General features: G+C 49.9%; 1 protein-coding gene across 1 annotated transcript; it reads right to left on the bottom strand.

Annotated features, from left to right (window-relative positions):
• Positions 1-4,595: 4,595 nt before the first annotated feature.
• On the bottom strand, positions 4,596-9,162 carry H1-8 (H1.8 linker histone). Its single transcript, XM_074959606.1, has 5 exons — positions 9,147-9,162; positions 7,824-8,107; positions 6,922-7,060; positions 5,440-5,498; positions 4,596-5,057 (listed from the first exon to the last, which is right to left on the bottom strand). Exons 1-5 carry the CDS (start codon positions 9,160-9,162, stop codon positions 4,596-4,598), a joined length of 960 nt encoding a protein of 319 aa, XP_074815707.1.
• Between the last annotated feature and the right edge of the window lie 895 nt (positions 9,163-10,057).

The raw sequence follows: 10,057 nt of genomic DNA, 5'->3' as shown, positions 1-10,057 counted from the left end.
AGGTTATAGCTACATTGGTTTATAAACACGAGTGAGTGCTCAGCTCCCACGCTACTATGAAATCTCATGCAAACATAAAAAGGCAATGATCCCCTCCATTTCCTGTCAGCTAAGGCCAGCCCCAAACAGTGGCCATATCTACCCAAGAGCCTGCCACCTGGTCAACTCCTCAGCCCTGAGTTAGGCACCCCCACAGTCCCCACATAGGTGCCTAGCTCTCCTCCATGCAGTAAGGCTGGGAGCCTCAGAAGCCCCCAGGCTGAGTGGGGAGTTGAGTAAGCTAGCCCAGAGTGAAATGCAGAAGAACAAAGAGGAGCTTAGACCTAGATCCTCAAAAGATATTTAAGCACCTGTCAAACATTTAGCAAAGGGTAGCATAAAATCCCTCCTTTACCTGTAAGGGATTAAGAAGCTCAAATAACATGCTTGGCACCTGACCAAAAGGCCCAAAAAGGGAATAAGATCCTTTCAAATCTGGCCAGCGGGGGCTTTGTTTGTGCTCTCTTTGTTGTTCTTTCTCAGGATAAAGAGACCAAGCAGGTAACCCAGCTCCTACTGAAATGATACATCTAAAATTACAGAAATCGTAAGTAATAGCAAGGAAATGTGTTAGATTATCTGTTGTTTTAGCTTGTGAATTTTCTCTATGCTAAGAGGGAGGTTTAGTCCTGTTTTTTGTAACTTTGAAGTTGAGCCTAGAGGGGAATCCTCTGTGTTTTAAATCTTTTTATTACCCTGTAAAATTACCTTCCATCCTGATTTTACAGAGTTACTTCTTTTACTTTTTTCTTTATAATAAAGTTCTTCTTTTAAGAACCTGATTGATTTTTAGTGTCCTAAAAAGCCATGGGTCTGGTCTGTGCTCACTTGGTTAACCTATTGGTTGGTATATTATTCTCAAGCCCCCCCAGAAAAGGGGGTGAAGGAACTTGGGGGGATATTTTGAGGAAATAGGAACTCTAAGTGGTCCTTTTCCTGAATCTTTGTCTAAATCACTTGGTGGTGGCAGCAATACCGTCCAAGGACAAGGAAAGGATTTGTGCCTTGGGGAAGGTTTTAACCTAAGCTGGTAGAAATAAGCTTGGGGGGGGATCTTTCATGTGAGTCCCCACATCTGTACCCCAGAGTGGGGAGGGAACCCTGACAGCACCTGACTACCATTGATCTGTGCTGAGTTCTCAACTGTGAGCCCACTCCTGGCACCTAAGCAGCTGACCTGTCCTAGGTAGCCATCATGCAAAGAGACACATGCACACAAGACAGTCAATAGCCTGGTTTCAAGTCCCTGCTCCACATAAATCAGGTAGAGCAGGCATTTGAACTTAGGCCTCCCACATCCCAGCTGCGTCCCCTCATCACTTTTGGCACACACACACACACTCCAGACCTGCCTGCCCTGGCTGTCTTTGTGCCAAGTAGCAGGTCATAGATATGCTCTGAGAACCCCTGCAGGATTGGCCCCCTGGTCATGAGCTAGGCAATGGAGCACCCAGATTGGGGGGGGGGGGAAATCTTACTTTGGGGCACCCAAGAGCCAGGGGTTGTGGTGTCAGTGAGCACTCCAAGCAGCTTGTTAGCCGTGGGCAGCACCAGCACCTCAGCAGTGGTTTTGAGAATGCCAGTGGCACCTCACATTGCCACCTTGGTAATATTTAAAAAACAGGGACACCATTATGAGTGCTAGAACCTCCCCTGTCCCACCTCTCCCCCCCCCCCACATCACTTGGTGATTTCCCCTCTCACCCCCCACCACCTGGGTCAGGAGGGACTCGCCTGCAGAGCTGGGGCTAGGAGCTGCAGCTAGGGTTGCCAGGTGTTTGTTTGTTTTTTTTTTTTTTTTTTTTTTTTTTTTTTTACCGGCACGCCCAGTCAAAAAGGTACCCTGGCAGCTCTGGTCAGCACCGCTGCCCATGCTGTTAAAAGTCCAGTCAGCAGCACAGGGGGGCTAAGGCAGGCTCCCTGTCTTCCATGGCTCCACGTGACTCCCGGAAGCAGCAGCATATCTCCCCCCTTGCTCCTACGTGTAGGAGCAGCCAGCGGGCTCTGCGCACTGCCCCTGTCCCAACCGCGGCCAATGAGAGCTGCAGGAGGTGGCACTCGCAGACGGGGCAGCGTGCAGAGCTGCCTAGCCACCCCTCCAGGTAGGGGCCTGAGGGATGGACATGACGCTGCTTCCGGAAGCTGCCTGAGGTAAGCACCACCCAGAGACTGCACCCCTGACCCCCTCCTATGCCCCAAGCCAGCCCTGATTCCCCCTCCTACCCTCCAAACCCCTTGGTCTCAACCCAGAGCATCCTCCTGCACCCCAAACCCCTCATCCCTGGCCCCACTCCAGAGCCCTCACCCCCTCCCACATCCCAACTCCCTGAGCGAGTGAGGGTGAGGAGAACAAGCGACGGGGGGGGGGGAGGGGGGGAAGAAATTGAGTGAGTGGGGGCAGGGTAGGGCAGGGCATGTTCAGTTTTGTGAAAGGGGTCACTAGTACAAAAAGTTTGAGAATCACTGGTTTAGTACCTTCAGCAGGGATCAGTCCACAGAGGAAGGGGCTGGGGTGGAGAAATCAAGGCACAACAGGACAGGGGGGTTGCTCCCTAGAGCCAGGGTGGGTAAATCATGGCACAGGGGGGCAGTCCCTGGAGCAAAGGCCTGGGGAGGGGAAAATCAAGGTTCAGCGGGGCCAAGGGATCTGTTCCTGGAACAAGGGGCTGGAGAAACCAGGGCACAGTGGAGTGCAGGGGGAAGGAGGGGTTAGTCCCTGAAGAGGGGAAAATCAGGGCAGACAGGTTGGGGATACACACACTGGTACCTACTTTGGAGCCCGCTCTGGGAGCCAGCCAGTTCTCGGTCAGGCCTGATGGCAGTGGCCCGTTACTGCAGGTAACCAGACTTTTAGCATCGGGTCAGCTGCGCATTCCAGTCAGAAACCGGACACCTGGCAACCCTCCTTCCTCGGGGTCCTTACTGCTCCAGTCATTGACAAGCAACCCGCCACTAGGACCTGCTCCACGTGCACTGAGAGGAACAGCAAAGGAGTTAACATTGTGGAGAAGAGCTACACGCAGGGTGCGGAAGCAGAGCCCATTTGCCTTCTGTTGTTTTGGTGGCTGGCAGGCTCCACTAGGAAAGGCTGGAGAGCGTCTCATTCACTGTGCTCAGGCCCCACTCCCCCAAGCACAAGGAAAGGACTGTGGGCTGATCCACCTCTGTGCTGTGATGCTAAGTAGTACTAACCACAGCAGAGGTTAAGGAAGAGCAGTGGCTGTCCTTCCTGCCATGGAGTTCCCCCACAGAGAATACAAATTCAATTAAAGGATTGGTCCACTTGCCATTGAGTCAATTGGATGGGGGGAGCGGAGGAGAAATAAAGTTCTCTCAACTCCCTTGAGCCCTATAACAGGACAAACAGCAGTTACTCTGCCTGGAGGTGGGAACACTGACCAGGTCAGTTAGAGTCTATCCAAAGCCTCTCTGCACGCACGCACACACACACACACACGCCAGCTGCACTGTTAGACCTACCCCAACCCCTCCTCCACCAGTGTGACCCATCTCACCATCACAAGCTTTTGCACTCTGCACAAAGACACAGATGAAGGGGGCCTAGGACATCTGTAGCTACCTGGAGCTATTCCTAGTAGAAATTACAAGCCACACAGGCACCAGTATCCATTGGTGCCCTTGCTAAGAAGGGCAACACACACACAAGTCCCAGAGTTCAGACCTTCTAGCAAGTGGGATTTTAGCAACAGGCCACTCCTCCCCAGGGTCAGGCCTAGCTAGCATATGCTAGCTTGGCTTCTTCCTTAAGCTAGGATTTAATTGGAGGCATTCTGCCCTAATCATAGCACTAGGCTGCATGTCACTACAGCAGTGCTACATTTGTGATTGATGGCTTGGGCCCTTTCCTCAAGTTTGTATAACGAATGTAGCCCAGCAACCTATGGGTTCATGAGGGCTGGACACCCAACACTGGCTGGAGCCAGAGGGCACATCTGCAGAATGTGGCTGCAGTTTCACATTATGGAACTGCATCCCTGAATGTATTCCGTTCATTAGCCCTAAGTGATTCTCCCCCCCCCCCCCCCCCCAACCTGGACTGCTGCCACACTTGCAGTTTGCTCCCTTTCACCCAACTGGCATTTATCACTGTCCTAATTACGAGGCTGGAATCCACCACAGCTGGGCTCAAGCTCAGGTTTCAACCTAGCTGGGTTTGCAGGGGGTAGGAGGGAAGAGGCAGAAGGAATTGATGCTTTGCAGTTTTCAGGGTTATGACAGGGTGTGTCAAGATGACCTGGCAGGTCCTTACCCCAGGACTCCAGTAACAGGGTTTAGTTATTAGGATGCAGTAACTTTATTGAAGGGGAAAAAAAAAAAAGACGCAAGATTAAAATCAGTTAGCTTAGTTCACCGGAGATTAAAAGAGACGTTAACAGCAGTGACTGAAGCACACTTCAGCATAGTTTAAAAACCCTGTTTGGGCCCATTTAGAACCGGGAGACAGAGTGGCTGTGTTCCTCAGGCTGGGGACAGCCAGTCTGCACACGTGCCCCATCCCCCACCCAAAGCAGTTGTCCCTTCAGTGCAGGGAAGCCCTAGGTTGCTTTCTTGCTAAGCTTGCTGTCAGTTCTAGAGGCTTTACCTTCTGCATCCTTCCCTTTGCTGAAGAAAGAGCCTGTGGCTGCCTCAGGCTTCTTCCCCTTGCCTTTTGCAGGGCCCTTTGCCTCAGTCTTCCCTTTGGCAGTGGTTTTCTTTGTCCCGCCAACTGCCTTTGCTTTGGTCGGCCCATTTCCACCTTTAGCCACCTTTGCTTTTGCAGCCCCCGTGGCCCCAGGAGCTGCCCCCTTGGCTTTGGAAGTCCTGATCTTGTCTCCATGCTCTGCCTCTGCTTTGGAGGCACCATCTGCTTCTGTGGCTGGCTTCCCTCTGGAGGTGGCTTTCTTGGTCCCAACCACCCTGGCTTGAGATGCCTCTTTCATATTTGGTTTCTTGTCACCTTTCACAATGTTTCGAGCATCACTAGGTGTCTTCAGCTTAGCAGGAGCTTTGGGCTGGGCCTACAAGAGAGAGTAGGATGAATGTCACTGCAATAGCATGTATTGGGTCACCCACAAGCCTGTGCCAGTTAGTTTATTATTCTTATAGACAGCAGCTTTGAATTCAGAAGCGCGGCCTTTATTCTGCATGGTAAGACATGCGTTTTAGAAACAGCCGATCAAGCAGTGCCAATTTCCTTCGCAGCCTGAAGAACAGAGTTAACGCTTCAGGACTCTAGAGCGGGAAGCGGTTTCCTTTCCAACATTCCCCACAGAGTCAGGCAAGTTCCTTAAGACAGGAACACACAACAGCAGCAGCTCCTAAAGCTGGTCACAAGTGAAGCACTCACAGAGCTGTGCAAGGTAGACAGATGGAATCCTTCCTTTGGCAACCAGTACTTACATTAGTGGATTTTGCCTTGGCTTTCTTGCTCACAGGTTTTGGTTTCTCCTCCTTAGCATCTGTTGAGAAGATGGGAAAGAAATGACATGGATGAGTCAGTAACTTATGTTTACAAGATTGTCAATTCCATACAAGGATGATATTTAATGGTTTCTGGATCCTCCTGGCCTAAGCTTCTGAGCAAAGCTCAGGTATTATTACTGCAGACCTAGAAGTGCCCCTGCTAATTTAATAGGAAAAATGCCTCCCTGTGCGATCAAAGCAGGTCTGACATCAGATCGCATCTACAAAGCAATCGCCCTGGCACGCTGACTGCACCTTGAAGATAGAGCAAGCTACGTGAACACTGCACCATTGATTTAGGGGCAGATTTTTAAGGAGTTTAGGTACCGAACAAGCACCATGGAGGTTTTCAAAGCTCAGGCACTGCTGCCCAACCCCCACCCTGGTAGGTAAATACCCCACGCACTTAAGTTTCCGCTGTCAAAGCGGTCTAGTTGCAGCACAGCCAAATGAGATGCTTGGAGCCCTTGCTTAAACCAAAGCACCAGAGGTCCTGAAAAGGGAGCGCAACCTAGGCATGGGAATGCCTAGATCGCCAGCAGGTCCCGATCCTGTGGCCACGCTCTGAGCATGCCTACGAGCCGTCAGACCCCACAGTAGCAGGGCTGGAGGCAGACCAACAGGATGGGGGCAACACAGCACCTGCTTAAGAGACAGCACAGGGAAATAGAGGAAGAGCAAGCGGTACTGAGCGTTTCAGCTGCTAGAGCACGGACAACTTAAGCAGCTGACCAGACGTAAGGGGTCTCACCCAGGAGAGGGATGCACCGCTCTCTGGGCCTTCAGGCAGGTGCACCACATCAGCCGCTTCGGCACCTAAGCCCCTCTCCTCAGCATTTCGCTCCTGGCTAATTTAGGCAGCAACCCAGCTCTGAGAAAGCCATTTCTTAGGCACTTAAGGCCCAGATCCATAAAGGGCACTTCAATCCTTAACTCCCATTGACGCCAATGTGTTCTTTCGGAAGACTAGGTAACAAACTCTCCGAACTGGAGGCAACTAGGCAGCAGGCTTCTGGGCTGAGCAACGCCTAAATCCAGACATGTTCTCAAAATTGGCCACTGATTTTGGGTGCCCACCTTCATCCCAATAGTCCAGAAATAATGAGCACCGTTTGAAGTCGGTGGCTGCCACAAAAGTTCTGAAGATCAGGCCCACAGCAGACACACAGAATACATAGCTAGTTTTCAAAGCCAGGCGTCTTTCCACCACTGCTTCCTGCAATCAGCAGTTTGGATTCTAGCTTATCTACTTACTGTTGTCTGTCAAGTTCACTGCTGTACAGGGAATCCTGAAGCCCTCTCCCTGAATACGGACATTTGTCTTCTTGGGTGGCATTAAAATTCACAGGTCTGACCTCTTTGCATACAGCTGACATCTCAGCAGGGGATGTTAGCTTAGGGGAAGGAAGCAGCCCTTACCTTTACTTCCTGCTTTTTTATCAGCAGTCACCTTGGCTTTGGGTTTCCTTGCCACCTTCTTTTCTGATTTAGGAGCCTTTTCTCCAGCTGGATCCATCTTCCTAGAATTTTTTTTAAGCTTGGGCTTTTCTGATGCCAGCTAGGAGTACAAGAACAGAACAGTGAAACTGCTCTGCTCCAGCACATGCATTGAGGGTTGCTACCAAGCAACTTAGTACGCTTGGTAGTGCTATACCCAGGGCCAAACAAGCACAGAAGCTTGTCTGCAGGCATTAGAAGTGTTGACTGAATTAGAGGCAGGTGGCTTACACGAGCCCTTCCCTTTGGCTGTAAAAATTTGTGTAGCATCCTCTGTAACACGACATCACGATAGGCCTTGCAGCCAAGGCTGGAGAGTAGTTGGGGATGGCACTCACTTTCTATTGTCCCATTCACCCAGCTGCATTGTAACATCTAGTTGTCCCAGGCCCTCCCAGAGTCCAAGTCATGGAAGAAATCAATATTTTCAGGGCAGAGATACCACATCTACCGATAGCCAACAACAAGCTCCTTTACGGTTTGCTCTTCAGTAATAGTACTGTGTTCTCCCACTCAGAGAGGAGGGCACCAGCCCATTGATGTTGAGGCTGTTCACAACCCTGCCTGTTCATTTAAAGAACTGGGAAGAAAAACAAAAAAAGCCACATTCCCTAGCCCAGAGTTGTCACCCATCCAGCCTCCTCTTTGAAATACTGCTGCAGAGAGCATTTGGGGCACATCCCACAACGCAAAGTGTGCTGCCACCCAGTTATCTGTAGGACAGCCCTGGCCCATGCAATTGCTATACTGTTGCCTAAAGCTACAGTTTCTTTAGCAGAAAGTTTCCACTGAAGGTGGTCTCTGTTGAAAGCCAATTCACTCACCTTGAACCTTCCAGTTGCCCCTAATGCCAAAGAGTTTTGGGGTCTGATCAGGTAGCCATGGTCAAGACCTTTAGTCAGGGCCTTCTTCAGCAGATATTTTAGCCTTATTGGGTCAACAGCTGGGTACTTGGCAAGGATGTAGCGCTTGATGGCTATGACAGAGGTGCCTTTTTTCTCATTTTGGGCCTTCAGAGCTTCAATCACCATGCTTAGAGTCGGCGGGTGGTTAGCTCTAGTCTTGTGGTCAAAGATCCTGGACATTCTGGCCACTTTTGTTACTTCAGCTGAAGAGTAAATTGAAGAGGTTGTTTACTTGTAACCAAGCACCAGTATGAATCTCCCTTTTAACTCACCACAGTTATCAGGAAAGCTAAAGTGAATTCACAGGTGGAGAACGGACAAGCCAGTTTTTATAGTAGCGTCTACAGGTCCAGCACTCCTTTGTGCTAGGCACTGTACAAACACACAGGGTACGTCTACGCCGTAGCTGGAGGTGGGATTTGAAGTTTGGGAAGACATTTGCGCTAGCTTTAAACTAGCAAATGTGGCTAAAAATAGCTGTAAGGATGTGGTGGTGCAGGTATCAGCATGGGCTAGCAAGGCAAGTACCTCCCCAGAGTTCCAGGCAGCCCTATGCAGCCCATGCTGCTGGGTCATCACTAGTACTTCCAGCACGCTAGCTAGAGGAAAGCTAGCACCGGTATGCCTACATGAGCTGCAAATCACACCTCCAGCTGACAGGCTAAATAGGCAAAGGAAGCAGCATTAGTTACATTTTACAGGTGGGTAACTGAGGCCACAGAGTCTACATGATCTAGGGTCACACAAAAAGCCTAGGGGCAAGCTAGGAAGAGAACCCAAGAGTGCCCCGTCCAATGTTTAACCACACAGCCATTCTGCTTCTTATCAGGAGGCACAATTAGTAATGTTATTTATCAGAGCAGCAGGAAGATGCTAAAGGGCCTCTTGAACACTAGCCAGAGTCCAGGAAGTTTAGACCATTTCTCTCTTAAGCCTGCTAAGCTCCATACACACCAGCTTCTCCACAGGCTGCCCTGAGTGGAGCTCAGAGCTTTTCATCAAGCCAAAAGAGTTCAGGGGGTTAAGTAAGTTCCTTTAAATACACCAAGAGAAACCAAGTTCAGCCCCTTCCCAGAGAGGCTACAGTTTAGTAAGAAAATAACAGTGACACAGATTGATACTAAGAGAATTCATTTGTACCAAAGGGGATCAGAACTTTGACTTCACATTCAGTGGAGACAAAAAGATAAACAAGGAAGAAGCATGCAAATTCAGAGTTTTTGTTTAAGTATCTTTCCTTACCTGGCTTGAGGTCCATTGCAAGAAACTTTAATACTGACACTAAACTTTAAAAAAAAAAAAAGCAACAAAACTTTATCTTAAAAGAGGCCTAGCTAAGCTGGCTGCAAAGCCGGCTTTATTGACAGGTTCATCTCACTTTCCTGCTAATTCCTTTGATTAGCATCTTAATTGAGAGGGCTGCAGTTGGCAGCTGCTAATTATTCTTGTTCAATCCTAATGCCAGGCAGATTAGGAACAGGTGGCAGCAGTGCTGAGTTTAGTTTGTCCACTCTTTGCAACAGGCTGGTGGGTGCTGGGGAGAATATTCAGGGGGGAGGATTCCAAAAATGAGAAGGGTTCTTGTGGATTAGTCTAACAATCGCCTTCAATTTACAGATTAAAGTAGCAGCCCCTCATTTGGGAAATGTAGTTTACAAGTGAAACCGTGCCCTGTGTCAGCTCATGCGCCGAAGTGGCAGTAGGAGGCCTGGGATGTGGGTGGTGCATCACTGATTTTAACAGAATGGACCATCCCAGTGTTCGGAGTGTACGTGTGATGGGAATACATACATGGCTGGACATACTGAGCCCATGTTCTTTGTGCACTTACACCTTAAAGGGAAAGTGTGAGGGTTGCCAACTTTCTATTTGCACAAAACCGAACACCCTTGCCCTGCTCCTTCTCTCAGGCCCCAGCCCACTCACTCCATCCCCTCTCACTCCATCACTCGCTCTCCCCCACCCTCACTCACTTGCTCATTTGCACCGGGCTGGGGAGGGTCCCTTTTCGACCGGGTGTTCTGATTGAAAACCGGACACCTGACCAACCCACCTGGCATTGCACGACTGAGTCAGCCAGCAAAATCAAGGAAATGGAGAGTGAGCAACGGATTGTTTGTGAAAAGGCTTCCCTAGGCTGGATGAAGCCACAG

The sequence above is a fragment of the Natator depressus genome, chromosome 7 (genome assembly GCF_965152275.1).
Source record: "Natator depressus isolate rNatDep1 chromosome 7, rNatDep2.hap1, whole genome shotgun sequence".
Lineage (NCBI taxonomy): Eukaryota > Metazoa > Chordata > Testudines > Cheloniidae > Natator > Natator depressus.
Note: the sequence above shows the minus strand (reverse complement) of the source record. Positions and strands in the feature narration are given on the sequence as shown.

Excerpts from the sequence above, each read along its gene's own strand:
- H1-8 (XM_074959606.1), bottom strand. Across the intron at positions 7,061-7,823 it reads GGGCAACTGGAAGGTTCAAG|CTGGCATCAGAAAAGCCCAA; the intron begins GTGAGTGAATTG and ends TTGTACTCCTAG. Across the intron at positions 5,499-6,921 it reads TAAAAAAGCAGGAAGTAAAG|ATGCTAAGGAGGAGAAACCA; the intron begins GTAAGGGCTGCT and ends TCTTCTCAACAG.